The sequence below is a fragment of the Anopheles bellator genome, chromosome 2 (assembly GCF_943735745.2).
Source record: "Anopheles bellator chromosome 2, idAnoBellAS_SP24_06.2, whole genome shotgun sequence".
In the NCBI taxonomy this organism is placed as follows: domain Eukaryota; kingdom Metazoa; phylum Arthropoda; class Insecta; order Diptera; family Culicidae; genus Anopheles; species Anopheles bellator.
Window position 1 is genome coordinate 47,503,552 of NC_071286.1, and position 18,326 is coordinate 47,521,877.

General features: G+C 48.2%; 1 protein-coding gene across 1 annotated transcript in view; it reads right to left on the minus strand.

Annotated features, from left to right (window-relative positions):
- LOC131211752 (box A-binding factor-like) overlaps nt 1-18,326 on the minus strand; it is a 58,601-nt gene that overhangs the window by 14,108 nt on the left and 26,167 nt on the right. The window contains exons 3-4 of the mRNA XM_058205350.1: nt 11,438-11,494; nt 10,448-10,477 (exon numbers count right to left, since the gene is read on the minus strand). Coding sequence (XP_058061333.1) covers nt 10,448-10,477; nt 11,438-11,494 — 87 coding nt within the window. The remainder of the gene's footprint in view (nt 1-10,447; nt 10,478-11,437; nt 11,495-18,326) is intronic.

Consider the following 18,326-nt stretch of genomic DNA (forward strand, 5'->3'; position numbering starts at 1 on the left):
TAAGTAGCATTGTTTTTTTTGCCGCAAGCCCGTGTAACAGAAGCTTGACTCGGTTGTATCTTTTACATAAGTGCCCTGCGCTTGTACCGCCCAATTACGACCGGTACGGATCGTGCCGAGATCGGCATCGGCCATGAGACGGTATCGCTGCGAACCAGAGCAAACGAAAGTGCACTGACTTTCCGTGTTGCCTTTGCTTTAGAAGAAGCATAGCTTTCGCCTCTACAGCCAAGCGGTCCGTCCCCAAAATTCGCGTTCTATGGGAGTCACCTAAGGCGAGTCATCGTAATCGTCTAGGAAGGCGCTATCGAAGGACTAACCGCATATTTGGTACCCGTTCCCTTTTGACGTCAATCGGATCGTCACGAGTTTCAAAACTGTTATACTCCACAGTTAAAATGTCTCGTAAATCGTAACAACGATGGTTTGACGGCACCCTTCACTCTACGCGACCGGGAGCAATAGGAAGCACAATTTTTAACGTGGGCTGGAAGATATTTATTGACACGTACCAATTCAGCCGGCTGAAACCTTTCCTGGCCGGCTTGCATAATCCTCCCCTCCGATCGGAGACTTTCCGGAATGGACGGCAATAGTCTAACAATTTACACATTTACATAACGCACCGCCAACGCCAACAGAGTTCCTCATAAAACAGAGGCGCACCGTTTCTGATGTTTGCAATTGCAAGTGCGTGGGTACGAGTGGCGTGAAAGTATCGCTCTTGGCTACCGACGTCATTTTGATAGAGAGAGCCGTACAATGGCGGACATTGAACAGAGGAGACCTTGGCGAAATGTTGACACTAAAATTGCCGACACGCAACCGAAAGGTGTGTTCAGGGTTTCGGCCAAAAAAAACCCTCTTTCCCGTGCGATACCCCGAGGTTCACCCAACTGAACTAATCTCCATCCGTATCAGCAAATTTGTTGCGCAAAATCAGGAAAGACAACAAAGTGTAAACAAACACGAACGGCAGGCGCCATGACACACGCAGTGGACATCCGAGTGGAGCATCATTGTCTTCGTTTTCTACGTTTCACCCTACCGGTGGGTAATACCGACGATTACGCAGCGCACTGTTTATTTCGCAAGTGCACGTAAACAAACGCCTGCCATCCGCCACTGGACCCCAGTCTGCTCGACCCGAGAAGGGAAACTGCATCCTGGGGTTGTGCAGAAAGCGAACCAAAAACTTGCACTCTCTTTCGAGTAAGTGTACGCCACGATTTTCATTCATAAATCGAGACACTGCGCAATGGGTGATCGTAGTCTTTGTGCAGTGAAACCAACCACCGAGCTGATCGTGTCGGTACGAGGATGCAAGATCCGGAAGCAAGGACACGACACGTCGACGAGTGAACAACGGGTCTTCCTACGAGTGTCCGTACTTCCCGGTTCGATGCCTGCAGGCGGTGCTGCCTTCGGAGTCTTTAAGCAGTTCGTGGTGCGCCCCAGAAGTCTTGGCCATTTCCTGTGAGACTCAGGGCGGACTAAACACGCGACGAATTGGCATGCAGATGCACACCTGTGAACGTGTCCCAATGGGGTGAGCTGAAGGAGAAAGCGAAGGCCTGCCGTAGAACGCTTGTCTTGGAGTTCTCGGCGCCGCTTGTGACGCACGTAACCGAGCCGCAACATTTTGCGCAGGGCTTCCTCTTCCCTAGGAGGTTACTGGTGACGTGACAAAACCAGAACAAATAGAAACACTAGAACCCGAACACATTGGAGGGTAATCTATGGGGTATGCATGCCTTGGGCGGCTCAGTGGCTTGCAGCGGGCGATGCTAAATTTAATGCCACTACCAAACTAAAATAAATCGTTTACCGCTTGTTCTGCCGCCACAGACAAGTGTGGCACACGAAACAGAGGCCATCCAACAAACTGCAGAGGCTATCCTTCAGTTGTTCAGTTTCGTTTCAAAACGTCGATAAACGATCAAGCACAAGATAGAGCTCAGCAAACTAATTGCGTAGCTCATTAGTGCAAGGGGTACAGTTTTCATCACGTCACCGTCGTTGGACCATCATCCGACCACTACCAGATCCACCGGCGACTGTCAGCAGAACTTTACGACAACGCCGTGTCGGAGATGAGCGGATACACCAAAAATAAATCCTCCAACAAGTTGCGGGCTGGGAAAATGATGACGAAACCTGTGTCGAAAAATCTAAACCCACTCTGTCTGTCTGCCAGTGTCTTTCGCGCGTTCGGTTCTCTCTTCTTGGGGAGGAAAATCTTTGATCAAGACGAACCAGACAGGACTCGGGACGCTTGCTGGCTGGTGCTCCAGCCGTACGCCTAACTTATTTTCGGAACCTTCGCCCCATTTCGCTTGGGAGCCAGCAGCGCGTGCGGCTAACGAGAGTCACACGCGGCATTTTCACCGGAAAAGTTGTACCGCGCGAAACGTGGCGCAAATATTGCCCCATACCGGCTGCTCCAGGTGTGTGTCCTTTCGGTTGGTGGCGGTGGAACTTATTGATTTCCGAGTTCCGTCCGATGGGTGCTGTCGCGGTAACTTTGACGACACCGGGAGACCGGTCGGAGGTGCTACTAAATTGAGGTGGCAGTCCTTAGCAGTGCGACTCTCATTTGAGTGAGTAGAGATTATTGATTTTTTTATTTAACGATTCATTAGGGCAGGAAAGTAGAGTGAAGCATCGCGTGAACTGCAGTGATCACAGTACATGGCGACCTTGACATTCTGGGACGAGTTTTGTTCAGCCAGCATTACATTTTTTATGGGCCAACAAACGCCAACAGGGTCTATGGAGGGTATGAATAGTTGAACTGGTAATTGCCTAAGTAGCACAGGAATTCAATAGATGTAATAATTCTACTCACCCAACAATTTGAGAGCTAATTATCTGAAGTTTTTTAAAGCTAACTAGTTGTAAGATGTTCTTAGTTACTGATTATAAGTAGGATAAAATGACTCAATGGTATTACATATAATTATAATATAAATATAATATGTAATCAAGCATTTATGTCTAGTAAAGTTCAAAATTATTTTAAAAAAAAACTAGTACAGGAACTTTGTTGAGTGTGCTCTACCGTTCTAATGGTTTTATTGGGCGGCCCAAAAGTGGACGCCAGCGTAACAAAACGTCTTTTTGACAGGGCGCTATCCAATCAACGACAATTAGCGTTTTCCCCCCGGTCCAATCCACCAACTTTCGTTCCAAATTGATGCCGTGGTCAGGACCGTCGCTTGGGCGATCGCGGCTCCAATCGATTCCATCGAGCCAATTAGACCCAATCATCCGACGCTCCGTTTTACGCAACGACCTACGCTACCGCAGCGCTTCGCGACACAGCCCGTCGTTATCAGTTTCGGACTGGGGCTGATAATTATTGGTGGCTCAACCCAGCAATAATTTACTGCGATCGGCAGCCGATTTTGGTCGCATCCTGTTGTTTGAATGAAACTGTTTTTCCTAAGCCAGCGTAATCCCCCCGGACGGCGATAAGAAGAGTCCAGTCCGTCGGGGTGAGTAAAAATAACCCAACCGAGCGCGGACTGGGTCGGTCCCAACGGTCCTACTAGGCCTGGCGGACTTTAGTGCCGCTCCCTGGGAACAGCTATTTTCAGCCCTTGGCACAAAATAACATAATGCTTCGGAGGGCCTGCATCTCGTTTTACATTCGAATATTTGATAACCTTTTTAGCCGTAGTGTGATCGTTATCAGCTGCAAAACGTTCATCGGGAACTGTTGCTAGGCCGATCGTCAGACGGCCAGCCGGGTCAGTGTCTTCTGACACAGCCCACGGAACAGCACACTCAGCGGCATAAGTATCGATTCTGGCCCTCGACCATCGGCACCGAGTCCGTGTGGGCCGAATGTCAGAAATTAAACACCAATTGGCCACGCCACACGTTGTTTGAGTTGCAATTATGTGTGGATTCAAAGTCCACTCTCGCGCGCCCGGTCGACGGCGATGAAAGTGTTCCAGCGAGAAATATGATCACTTCTGTCCATTTCCTTCTTATGAGTGTGTGTGTGTAGGGGTGGGATCGTGTGCGCCGATCGAGGTCGCGATCGCCGCGAATGCATAGTATTTCAGTTCAGTTTTAATTGTTGCGTTTGCAGTACACGCAAGGGGGCGCTGCTGCATTGTTTTGCTGATCGTTGTGGCGCCAAACTGCTGCTTTGCACTTTGGCCGACCCTAGCCCGAGTGGGGCCGGGGGGCGGGTGCTACATCAGCGGGTTGAGGTAGGTTCGGATTATGGGAACCGTGTGTACCCGTGAGCTGGTGTCCCCGTGATGCAACGCTCGCTCGACCCACAAATAGACGACTGAAGCAGTGGCAGAAGGCCGAACGTTCTGTCCTGACCGGCGCACACACTGGCCAATTATTATATCAATCGGTCCAAGGAAATCGAGATCGTAGCATGGTGAACGCACGCAGCGCTCTGCGTTGACAAGTGGCGTGTCTATGCAAACGCAATGTCCTAGCCTGGCTTGGTATTAATAGAAAACAACGGTCTCGGTTCGCTTCCTTACGGTGGTCTTAGGCGCCCTGGCCTGAGATAGTTTTGCAGTGTTTAACTGCAAGCCGATGTCGCCAGGGCTGAGGCAGCACAATCGCGAAGGGACACCGCCGCGAGTCGTTCGTGTTTTATTTAAAACTAGGTTGCCTTCGCTGCGCTGGCGCTGGCAGCGTAGGTCACAGACGCAGGGTTTTGTAGATGTCGCCCTAAAGGGTTGAACGAGACAGACAGGGAAAACGAACCGATCGTCATACTCCGTACGCGCAACTACGAAAGGGACATCGAACAACTAGAACTCAACTGATCTAACTTAAGGTTTCGTTCGCAGCTCAAAGTTGCGCAGAGTTTCGAAGATTTTCCGCCATCAATCTGCGAACCCTTCACCTCTTTTCGCCTGGCAAGGAAACTGCAGCAGGGAAACAAATCAATATCGGACGCCATTGACGCAATTCGCAATCGGCGTGCAAACAAACCGGAATGATGATCAGCATCAGACCATGAAACGCGTGCAACGCGTGTCGCTCCCGAAAATTAACAATACGTTCGTAACCAGCGGGCGATCGTAACCACTCAGGTGCTCGTGTTCCAGTTGAGATTGACAAGCGGCCCACAAGCACGGTTTATAGTTTCACAATAGATTCACAGCAACGATCTGAGTCAGCAGTCACTATTGACCGTGCGATCGCTAATGTTGATAATTGATTGTTTTATTCGAGTTTGCGTGCGGGAGCTCGATCGGGTTAACATCCAACTGCGCACGCACCTCAAATCCCGCGAGTCGAATTACAATCAGAGGGCCTAATGTACCAGTTAGCAAACAATCAACTGCGATATTCAAATAAAGGTCGAGGTAAAACAGCATTAAGTTAACTGCAGACTGCAGCATGATCGTTGGAACCCTTATACTAATGCTGACCCAACTGATACACTAATATTAAAAAAACCCTTTACTAGGCTGTTCAATAACTTCGTAGCCTCAAAAACAGAGAGCACTGCTACGAGCCTTATTTTTTTTTTTGTTATGTTGGTACGCTCTTCATATGAACGTTTGTGAAGTTTCATTTCAATCAGTCGCTTCCTTTTTTTACTAGCCATTTAGTAAGAAAAAATCAAGTATCGTGCAGTGATTTCATTTGTTTTTTTTTATTTTTTTCATCAAATGGTGACGTCATAACAGCTGTAAAAATTTATTTATTTATTTATTTAATATATTGATGCTCAACGGGCAGTAAAGCCTAACTGAGCACATTAATTTAGCACACTAGGACGACATGTTACACGTGTCAACGACAGTCAACGAGGACGAACAAAACTAAGACGCTCGCGAAACACAGTTAAACTCATGTCGAAGTCGAAGAACTCGAATGCAGAGTTAAAGTGACGGATGGCACTCGACATCGGCATCAAAATACTGTAAATACTGTGATACTAAATGGCTTGTAAAATAAATTATGTGACGATTGAAATGAAACTTCACATACGTTCATTTGAAGAGCGTATCAATGTAACAAAACAATAATCAGGCTCGTAGGTGCGCTCTCTGTTATCGAGGCTACGAACTTATTGAACAGCCTAGTACTTTCCAAATACTTTTGACGAATAAATCCCAAATAATTGGCATGTGTTCCACATTAAAATGCTTTGCGTGACTATCGAGCTAGCCAAGCGAACGAAGTGGCAATGCTCACTCTGGGCCCAGCTGTTTTTCAGCAGCGTATTGGTGATGGCCACACACCAACACTGGCGGAAACTGCTGGGGTATGGTCAATAAAATATATGAGGCTGGCATTTTCACATTGGCGCCGTTCAGAGCAGCGGTTGCGAGATGCGAGCTATTGAGGCCCCGTTTTCCTGTCCCATTTTTTGTCCCCAGCCACGCTACTTCGTGAGTGGTTCATCAGCGTCTGAGGCTATCTTTCTTCTCTCTCCTTCTCTCTCTCTCTACATACAATCTAACAAAGCTTCAGCAACCCCCCCGTTCAGACCAATGCGCGGCTGCAGGGTTCGCACATGCTGCCGACACGATGGGTTTCTGATGCTCGGATGCTGCTGCTACTGTTGCTAAGCGGGAGATCGAGATCGAGTCCGCCGATGATCACTCTCTCAATGCCCGCCGTTCCGCTACCGTCGACGACCATCGCTAAGTTGGCGGAATGATCACCACTCTTTAACCGTGACGAAGCTACTCTTAGTTAGGGTATGGCCTCGCGATATCACCTCCATAGCTGGAGCCGCGAAGAGGGACCAGCAATTATTCAACACCTTCACAAAACAAACATCCGGCGCTGGGAAAATGATTTAATAAGCAATCAGTAGTAATAGTTCTTACCCGGCCACACTAGGCACGATTAGAACCAACTCGGACGACCTACATCAGGTCGCGCTTTCTGTCAACGATGGATGCCTCTGGCACTCATAATTCTCTAATCGTTTCGCGTTTCTTATCTAACAACACGATTCCCACTTAACCACCGCCGAGCGGTCTAGGGCTGCTCCAGCGACAATGTTGTTTTCTGTAACGGTGTGCTTTTACGGACAGAATTGTTGGCTATAAAAACTATAAAGTAATGTAAATTCTCACGCTTGCCATTGACCTCTTAAACTGCACGTTCCGGGACCGCGAAGATACTGGGTTTCAAATGCTTCACCGTCGCTAGGCGCAGGTGTTATCGCCGGGGCACAGAACGAGAGCATGACGAGATGATAATCGAATTTTTCTGGCGAAAGCCCACCTTGTCTCCAGGCGGGCATCTATCTCGGGCCGTGTCCGACCGAGCGGCTGTTGTTTGTATTCCAGTTAGCCAAACAGGTGTACTTTTCCGTTGCCCGTATTGACATTACATATCTTAACGGATCCCCGTGTAGCGTGGAGAGCTGGGCCAAGGACGTGGATCGCCAAATGGTCGTATGAAGGAGTTTGATCGAAGGTTTTCGGGCGCCCTTGGCCCCCCCGAGGCATCATAGCCAAAGATTCGCTGCATCCATTCGAGCATCGAGGCCAGTTGTGAAATTGTTCTCTCACGTCCTTTGAACCTTGGTTTGATGCGCGGGAGTTCAAAACACTGTCTGTTGTCTTCTGTGGCTGTTTCTCAGCATAACCAACGCGAAACAGGACTAAACGGCGCATTCCAGCAGCTGTTTGCATTATCCGGTGCTAACGAAGAACCATAAACATTGTTACGGCGTGATCTGCGCAGCGAAAGAAAGCGTGCAGAATTTTATGGGACGAATACGAACTGTTTATTTGCCATGCTCCGTTCCATTGTTTATCGCTAGCCGTGCGCGCGGCAGCGATTAATTGCTTTGGCGTGTGGACCGCCGTTCGAAATGTGAAATGTGACTTTGGAACATATTTTTAGAACATATCTGTAGCCCACTGTCGTGTGTGTAAAGAATAATTGCGCCTGCGCCTGTACCAATTAATCGGTTCCTATACGAAAGGCGTCGAAACAATAATATTTCAAAAATGCCATGTGTTCCACCTTTCGGTTGTTAATTCCACAGGATTCCACGTGCTTGTTGTTTGCTACCATATTGGACACATAAACTCATTGACACGTTGCGCTCAATTTATGGGGCCCAAAATAATCAATTTCTCGACGCTCGTGGTTCACCTGCGATAAACACACCACGACGCACGCCACGCCATCATTAGCCGCCGCAGTGTCTATCGTGGAACCAGACAAAATCCCGGAACGAATCGAGAGTAGTTCTATTTTTGTGGTCCACAACTACTGGGCCCGCCAAACTCTCGAACCGAACTCCCAGTTCATCGTTGGACTACATTTCGACTCGATGCCAAAGGTGTCATCCATTAGACCGGAAATATGGCCGCCATAACACAACGATACAAACCGCGTGAGAAATGCTCTCTGGACCCTTTTCTCGGAACGAACCACCACCACGTGACGTCAATGATTTGCTCCGGTGGTTCGTAAAATGCACGAAACGAGACTAGACTATCGGTTTTAGTTAATAAAACACATGCACGATTTACGATCGCTGCGTGGAACCCACAAAATTTGGAAATTGCTAATGTGTACCGCGCAACAAACCGATAAAATATGTTCATCGTAGACCACACGCCACCTTCCTAGTGACGTCAAGCCGTTCTTTGTCGGCTCGTTCCATCAGGTTCTGTAGATAGTGAACTGATACTGCAGTGGGTCGATGATGAGAACGAGCCCCCAGACCGACCGGATTACGCAAACAGCAATCGAAACACAAACCGTGAACCTCTGGAACCACTGATAAGCTACAACTGGGAGGCAAATCGATTTGAATCCCCAAGGGTCAAGGAGTGAGAGGAGGGTGCGCTTCCGGGTCAGCAGACTTCGTTACCAAGGGCTTGAGGATCGATAAACGTTCCATGTTTAATGTTAATAATATTGTACAGCCAACTCGGGTGTCTCGCCCGAGAGGGTTGGTTCGTCTGCAACATACTGTATGAGTAAACGAGGGTATGGTAGGGCCAGTTCCAGGAAAGACCAAAAATAGACCAAACCACACACAGCCAAGCGAATGCTCAACACATTGTGCCAGCGCGCACAGCGGCATACATACAAATAACCCAAGCCCCAACAACACGAATGGCCCAATTTAACACTCATGGGAAAAGGAAAGTGCTTCGGGGGAAAGACAGATGATACGACGTTTGATCATCATTTACAGCATGAATCAGCATCGGACGGACTCAACTATTCGGACCGTAGCGCCTCTCGAGATGAGCAGGATACAATTAGTCTACTGTTGCTTCCAATGGAGCACGGTTTTTGATAAATATTATGACGTGTTTATATACGTGCCTTCCACAAGGCACGTATTGAACCGACTGCGTAAGGAATAAGGTCAACGACCAGATTTGGCGTCACCGACTTTTCTCCTGAGTTACTTGATTTACTTGGGCGCACTATTTAGGAAGCTTGGATTGGAACAATTTACGTGTATGATAAACTGCTTTGTACCAATGCCGAAATAGAAATGCAAACATACATAGTCCATGGCCAAAGCGGCACCCCATACGTGCGTGTTGTTTTATTTTTCCGGTCCAGACGAAACTTTCCACATACAATCCATTATCACGTTCCTGAATCGTGGTCTGGAAGCCAATGAATCTGTTTTTCAATTAACATCGAACAAACCCTCGGCCTGTGCATGCTTCCTTCGCTATCCTTGACGCGTTTGCATTCCCTCTACAGCTCTCGTCCATCTACTTCCAGGGAGCATTACTTGGGAACATTACGAGTACGTGGCCTTGATTCTAGGGCCCGACTTTAAACACTCTTATTTCATTCGTAACTAAGAAACCCTCATATTTTTGACGGGGAAGTTTCACATTCATTTGGAAATCAAACTCACAGCACGCAATGATTGAATGATCATTTGTGTAATAGCTCTGCCAATCTTCAACTCAATTATTGCGTTCCGGTAGTATCAGATGTCCCATTACGAAGGTAATAATCCCCCATCAATGGCAATCATTCGTCGGCTGATCCTTAACCTACTCCTTAATCTACAGCAAAGTCTTCGAGGAAGCTCCTTACGGAAATGCACGGCTATACAGTTTACAACACATCACTTCCTCGTAGACGTATCGTAACGACGCAATTTCTTGGAACAGTCTGAATTCCATTCGGCCAACGCCATGCCCTCTCTTGAAGTTGTTCAAACAAACCACGCAAAATGGCTCGTATGTTCCGCGACATACTCCAAAAGTGCTACTACTGGAGTATTGCGTCTGATTTGCTTCAATTACTCATTGCTAATAATAGCAGAGAGTACGTTACACATGCTCGAATGCAATCAATTGAAGCAATAGATTCGAGTGCAGTAGATTACACACTTTGTTTAAATGTGCTTTGATGTGTCGAAACCCCGAATGTTATACGAAATTATGAAATCACTAATAATGATCGACAAGTTAATGAAGATCGTAGAAAGGCTTACCAAGATGCGACAGGGAAGATAACTCGGAATCTGCAAAGAAAGTAGAGAAAAGGGATGCAAATGAATGCGATATCGAATTACGACAAGGAAGGTTAGCGTATTGTCTTGAACCAATTAAGAAAACCCCTAAATAGAACAAAACTCATTCCGTGGCATATTGTCAGCCGGCCACAGGCGCCGAATAACATTAACCGAAACATACGCTCGAGATATTGCGCTCATCACGAATGGAGACACGTGAAAAATCTCTAAGTGGCGCACTTCACGAGTGACCACCCATAACTTGCTCAGGGGCTTCACATTCCCCGCCAGAACGTCAGACATTTGTTGAGAACAGGATTTTGTTTGTATTCTCATTCAGAAGTAATATCATCCACTAGACTATCAATAAATTGGAATGAGGTGCACGATGCGGGTGATAAAACTATTAGTAGTCAGTACCGAAAACACACGGAATCCGTTAACGAAACTGAAAATAAATTTGAATTTTTCAGTGTGAAGAGTGCCATCTATTGAGAAAAAATGAAATATTATTTATTTCGATTTTCGAATGTCGATTTCGTATGTCGATTCTCAATGCACCAGTTGTGAGCTTTCGAAAAATTCCCACAGAGTGCGCTCGTCGGTTTGTGTCCGAGATTGAGTACAATTTATTGCACGCGATTCGCGTAGGTTGCGTACAAGAAAAGCTTGTAGTTGCAAGCTTTGAAGCTTAAGCCATCATGCAATTTAATTTACAGAATCTTGGTACTAAAATATGTAGAATAAAGAGGAGAGCTTGGAGACGTGTAACAGAGTGAAGGTATAGAAGGATGAAAGATGAAAATGTAAAGAAACTACCACAGAAAGTGAAGAAATCCCGCGGCTCAGTTCAAACGGACGGAGAGGAGTTGAGGACGTTGACAAGAACGACACGGAATGATGAGTACGAAAGGTGAAAATCGAACAAGTGGCTAACGAGGTTGAAACTACGGAGAGAACGATACTTACCGGTATCATTAAGCAGATCTTGAATGTTGTTGTTGTCTACGTCACTCCCTTCTCCGGCTGCTGGAAGAGAGAAAAAGAAAGCATAGTTTACTATTTAAAGTAAATTCGTTTTATTGGTTCGTTCTCTATTTTGTTCAATCATCATTATGCAGAAGGAAATCGCCCTGTGAGTGTCACGACGAAAGCCTTAACAAGTTTTGACAATTTTCGCTTTCCCTTATGTATGCCAAACACGAATAGACGTCGAACAGCTTGTAAATGATGACCATACAAACTAAAGCGTCTTCTTAAATACATAGCAACCGACAAACAAATTGTCTGATACTCTGTAATCCACCGACGACCAAGCGGCACTGTTTATCTTTTCATTGAACGGCTCTTCAAATTTTGCCGCCAATTACCGGTCGTAGAAATTATTTGCGGACACGACTCGACAATTGATCGATTGTACCGTGTTCTCGTAGCGAAACCGCAAACAAAACATACTCAACCCAGCGCTACCGTCGAGCTAATTTATACTCGAAGCACCAAAATGCAGACCGATGAGTCAATCGGTTGACATCAGCATCCACCATTTTATCCCCCCCCAGGGAGATCCAGTCGCAGTCAACAATGGCCTTTGCAGTCTCGTCTTATATTTATGCACGATTCTCGTGCCACATTCGCCACACTCCGGTTTTGGGGCTCTCATTGCCCTTCCCGGGTGCCATTGCGCAACATCCTTAACTCCATCGATCCAACAGCGCGTCTTTTCTTGCACCGGATGTGACCATGGAGCACCGTAACATACGTAACATCGGCCGAGGGTGTATTTGCATCGAACTCTACCTTCATTTTCTGGGGTGCGCGGCGGCGTCTCGAGTTACCTCCGAGCATCTGCGTTTCACTTTCTAATTTCATCCCCCTGGCGGTTGGTTTCCGCCGCGGCCAAGGCCCTTTCCTTCCCGCGGGCCCGCTGATGATAACATGCTTTGTGACAGCCGTGTGGCGGCTTTTTGGACTTCCGACTTTCGGTGCAGTTTCGTCAAAGTGTATCGCAAGTGCACCGCGCACCGGTTGTGACCTTTTCGAAGGAGGTTTCGCAACTCCGAGCGCCCGTTAAAGTCTCGCAATTGACCACACTTTTCTCCTAACGGCTGCGGACCAATGCAGCGCAACGTGACGCCCGCCAGCGCAAGCCGCCGCGCGATGATGCAAACCATGTGATGCCCCACGGTCGGAAGGGGAATGAAACAATGGTCCGTGGCCGAAGCTGACCGACTTATGCAACGGCCGAGCGGGAAACTTGTGGTTGGAGCAGCCCGAAGTTTATGATCCATTTCGCATTTCGGTAAAACAAGTTCCCGGCAGCGCCAAGTGTCACGAGCTCGGGACCGCATCGAATGGACCGGAGAGCTATCTTGTGGGCGAAAAACCGAAATCCTATGATATTTCCTCGGGTTACGAGTGAGGGCCCGGCATCTGGATGATGCAAGAAGTGTTCCCCACAGGTCCCGACACGAGCGTGGACATAACGCGGCCAAAAACTGGGACCCGTCGACAACTTGCCCGCGTCACCGGAACTAACCGGCTGACCGGCGTAACTTCCGGGGGCAACCTTCAGCGTGTAGGGAAGTGCGCCATTCGCACGTGCTTCGCATAAGTTTGCCCACTCCCGCGGGCGTTGGACCCCTCCGTTCTCTCACCTGTTAACAGTTCGGCGTGCGTTCCGTTGTCCAGCGCGGGCAGATGCACAGCGGAAGCGGCGGCAGAAGCCAACGGTACCGACGGCTCACCTAGGATCGTCATTTCGAGCTGACCTTCGGCTTCCCGTTTTTAATTCGTCTTCAGCGCGTCTAGAGACCCACACAACCAACTAGTTCGACGACGTGCTGTGCTAACTTTCCACCAACCCACCAAACACCCCCGGACGCACGACTGAGGACACTGATGATTGTTTCTCACAACATGGTAAACAACTCATGCCTCACGATAACACTCACGACGCACTAAGGATACCGCACTCTCTGTTGGAAGACATACACCGAGAATTAACTTCTATTAATCACGTGTTGACCGGTCACACAGAGTGTCCCCAGGATTCAGGATTTAAACACGGTTGCGTAATCCTGGGCCCCAAACGTAGAAGTAGACGTTGCTCCTACAAGTCCAACAGCCAATTATAGGTTTTCTGCGTTGCAACCGATTGCCGATGGAAAATCTTGCTTCGTTCGACCACGCACCCTTCTCACCGGTCGTGCTTATCAGAAGGTTCACAAATTGCCTGGAAACCCACGTGAGCGGCAATCGTATTGACGTTGCCTAGACAATGCAACCGTATCGACGTGATGTTCCGCTGTTGGACCAATTGGCCGTGCTTATCATCGTCACCCCTCTCTCTATCGCTATCTCTCTCTCTCGAGAGAGAGAACCAATTTTCTACCACCGCCGTTATTTGCTCACTGAATTACCGCCAGCATCGATGCTTGACCGATAGCCACTACGTCCGTCGTTGATCACAAGACAGAAGCTGTTCACTTATCGTACGACGGCCGATTCCGCCAACTGTCACGTTCTCCTTGGATCTACTATTTTGTTCCTGTTTTTTTTCTCTTTAGTTTGGCCACAACATACTTCGGCCGTTATCACATCACGTTAGCGCCTCGTGGGCATCACGCTTTCAACTCTACGCTAAGCGCCAAATCGATTCCACTGGACTACTGGCCGTTGAGAATTAGAACACGGTTGTAAAAACCATCGTCATTTCAATCCGATCTATTTGAACGCGCTGTCCAAGTTCGGAGTCTCTCCAACGACTGTAGAACGGCGATCGAGTTGAAGTCTCACAGCGCGTCAGTATATGACTAACGCGCTCGATTGCGTTCTTCGTCGCCCAAACCTCTTCCAATTGATTAACTTTATTGCTTCGATTACTTCCTACACACGGCTCGGCCGCTCACCGGGTTTGGCCGCTGGTTTGACATCGTTCGGTTAGTCGTTACTACTTCATAGTCGGTCAATGGATCGCGGTCTGATCACGATCTGCATCGGTCAGAGCCGTGAAGTAATTCGCTGCAGCGTCAACTTGAACTCACTTCGCGGCGGCCTTGACCGTGACGTAGATTGTGCTGGCCTAGGACCCCAATCCGCTCCCTGGGACCTGGGGTGGAGCGTAACGGACCCACTGACTCGCCCCACACCGATCGGTGTGGTGTGTGAAATAGGCGCGACAACTTCCTCTGCACCTGGCCACTACTAGATGGAAGTTCCAATAAACCGTAACGCACTTCTAACACGATGTGAAGACTTAGCACGGTTCACCGTGACGTTTCGCGATCTCGAAGTGATCGGGCCGTGGCAATGTGACAAAACCGTGACGGTAGGGGTTTCAGTGTCAAGGATGTCGGCCACGGTCAAGCGGAAGCAAAATAGAGCCCCGTCACCGTGAATTTTGCGGGGCCAGTTAGTGTCACAGGCCACAGTGTGGTTCGGAGAGGAAGGTTCCGATTTCCGTTCCGAAAACCCTCTCCCGAGCAGAACAGCTGTCATGGGGCCAGGTTATTGACGTTCACAGTGGCTACTGTTGGACTGCTTGAAGAGTTGTGTCCGGGTAGTGATAGCAACGCATAACGCTTGACGGACGGCGCTCAAGTGGTACTTGGTTGCTGGCATTGTTCCGACCCTCCGGCGATCCCAAATACGCTCGAAGACTTCAACGTATTCGGCAAAGTCCACCACTTTGTAGCGTTCACAAAATAGTACGTATTCTTGATATTCCATCACGCCGGTGCATCTTGATCTGGATATCCTTCCGTCGCAAGTGGACTTTGGTGAGGACTAAGGCCGGACACATGACATGACAAACTTCAAGCACTAACAAACCGTCACCACAGCACCCTCACAGTATTAGCGTTTGATTAAATATCAATCAGCGACATGATTGAGCGCACTGCTTAATCTCTCCTATCTAATCGTCACACTTGACTAATCCCCTATGTAATCGCTCACTACCCGTCTTTACGATCAATACCGGGACGGATTCTGAATTCAGCTGGTTCTCAGTCCAAACACGGAAAACACGGATGGCCGATGGACGGAGCAAAGCAACGAACGATCCGTTCCGACAGGACTCGTTCTCCAGAACTGAATCCACATCGGGGTCCGATGATTCGGAGCCGCCGTGTTCTCCAGAACGTCGGTTCTGCCATCATACTGTTTCTCTATCTCTCTCTCTCTCTCGCTCTGTCTCTACGTGTTGGCTACCTCGCTATCTCCCTCGCTTGGATGGCGTTTTCACAGCCACGAAACGGGTTCGTTTAGCGATCGGTGGCGTGTAACGATTATCATCAGCAATCCAACGGCACGACCACACCGCGGAAGCACACAAAGGCCACCAACACTGACACATTCGCGCGACGCGCACCTGTAACACGAACGGAGCCATCAATCGCGCTGGACGATCCCACATGTGCCGCGTACCTTTGTTGTGGGACCCTTTCCAGACGAACCGAAATCCATCAATTGTTTCGCCGTCTGCGGTCAGTCGCGGTGCGTGTGGTAGTTGGGGCCCGCTGATCGGCTATCTAATGGTGCAAGGTCTGAGCAGGTTTTTATCAAACCGAATCGCATGTTGAAGAACCGCCAACAATACATGCAAAAATACTCCAACCAACGGTACCAGTCGCGTGCTGGTTTACCTTTACGCCACGCATTCGAATGCTGGTCCGCCCGATCGGGTGTCGTGGCCTTCCAATTGATGATGGCCCGAGACCATCACAATTCGGTAACGCCGTCCAAACAAACACGCACCCCAAAAAACAATAGTGAAAAGTGGGACTAGATTGACGCTAGGTGCAAGGTGTGACATTCTCCTCACAGACTCCAGGCCGAGGTCTCCAAGCTGTGTGGACCTGGAGTGACATTTACTCGCATCTTACCCATGTCCCCAATACCAGGCCCGGTCAGCTAACCCTAGAATGTGAGGCCATCGGATGACTATTATCGAGCAATTGTGGGTTCCAATCGCTTTGACCTTCACAGCGCATTGACAAATAAACTACAGCTGTGCCCAAACGCGGCAAACAATGCGTGGAGAGCGAGAGAGAGAGAGAGAAAATATTTTGTGTATGTTTCAAGCGGTCCAAAAGACACATCATTTGAATGTTTTTCCATTTTTGAGGCACACACCACCGCAGAGGTCCACATACTATTGTTTGTCCGTTGGCCTGTTCTGCGCTGGAATGTGATTGAGCAACGAAACGAATCGCATACCGAGTGCTGGAATTTGTCTAGTTACTTTTGTTTCCGTCTCAAATAATCGCCGGTGGATGGCCGGGCGGCGTTCAAAGTGTTCATACCCAAACAACAATGCCTTACTCATTTTACCGACAACTATTAGTCACGTCACAAAAAAATGGGGAGCTATCAAATTTTCTTTCCGACAGTGACGTGTTTTGAGGCCGGCTGCTTTTTCTCTTGGTCTGTATCTACCAGAGCCAAACAACTCTTAACGGCGTAATTGAACCAATTTTGAGTCAAGCTCTGGGCAAATATTCCGTTCCAGCACGAAGGAGTTGCGTTGCAGACACACAGATGAATCACACACTAAGGCAGGGCATTTTTGAAGGTAGGGCGGCGTACGTTTTATTCCGTTTCAGTAATGGAACTAAATTCGTTGACGTTGAAGCATTGCGAATATAAACAAACTTATCGTAGCGATAAGAGCAACATTTTCATCCTGGGTGCAACTGTAAAAGTTATCTCCAGTGGGTCGTACTTACGGAACAAAACGACCACTTCTTGCCGAAAAGGCCAAGTCGGCAGAAAACGGTAACGCATGAATTGCTCCGTATCGCTTGGGTAAGCAGAAAGTTGAGAAAGTTAATTAAAGAGAAAGGACTTTCAATAAAAACGAGCTTCAATTGGGAGGAAATCAGCCTAACCAGTTACCAGTTTGTGAAACGAATAGACGCTCAAATAGACAAATAATTTTAAAAAATACCAACCATTAGTGTTGGATGGTTTGTTGGTTAACGAGCGATGACGTAATCAGGTATAAACTCAGCGTTAACCATATCTGTGCCATTTTAGCGCACTCGACGTAACAACGTTTGCTTCTTGCTGGCAGCATCTGTTATGACGACTTCGCCACTTAGAGGGACACCACCCATATCGCGGACGTTGGACTTTGGACTTTCCACCTCTAAGAAATCCTCCGCCATGTTTGAACAACAATTCTTACCTCCTTGTTTACCAACAGTTCCATCCAAATTCCTGTTCGACGCGACGGCAGTTTGGGGTGGTTTTTGGCGTTGGCTGGTCGTTGGCTGGTCAAGAATGGTTTACCGAAAGCTTCAATGATCGTACAACAAGCACCTCAAAAAGTGACATTCCTAGGCGCTGGGAAGCCGGGAAGAAGCAGGTTTTCCTGTTTGGACGAGCACATTAATTATTGGTACCCTGGGCACCACCAGAAACCAGCAACACGCAGACAAACTTCGACCACCGCCGAGAGAGGGTTTTACGAGTTTTTATAGTCTCGACAGTCACAATAATGATTGGTAAACCTGTTCCATCCATCAGCGAAATCAAACACCGTACAGGCGTACCAAGGAGAAACTATGCCCAGGCAGACTTTAACTTTCGCGTGGTCGCAGGCCGCCAATGGGTGGTGATTTGATTAATGATTTGCTTTGATTTGAAGACGGAGCTAGTTCGTCTCGGGTGTTGCCGGGGTTGCACAGTTCAATTGAATTTGCTTCAATTAGGCTGGCGGGAAGACGCTACGATCGCGTTTCCGACCGCCTTGCATTGTGTCGCCATTAAATCGAATCGAGATGTTTCCGTGAGCGTGGGAAACGATTCGTGTCCAATTGAACACCGAAGAAAAGCCTTGGGGATGCATTTCCTG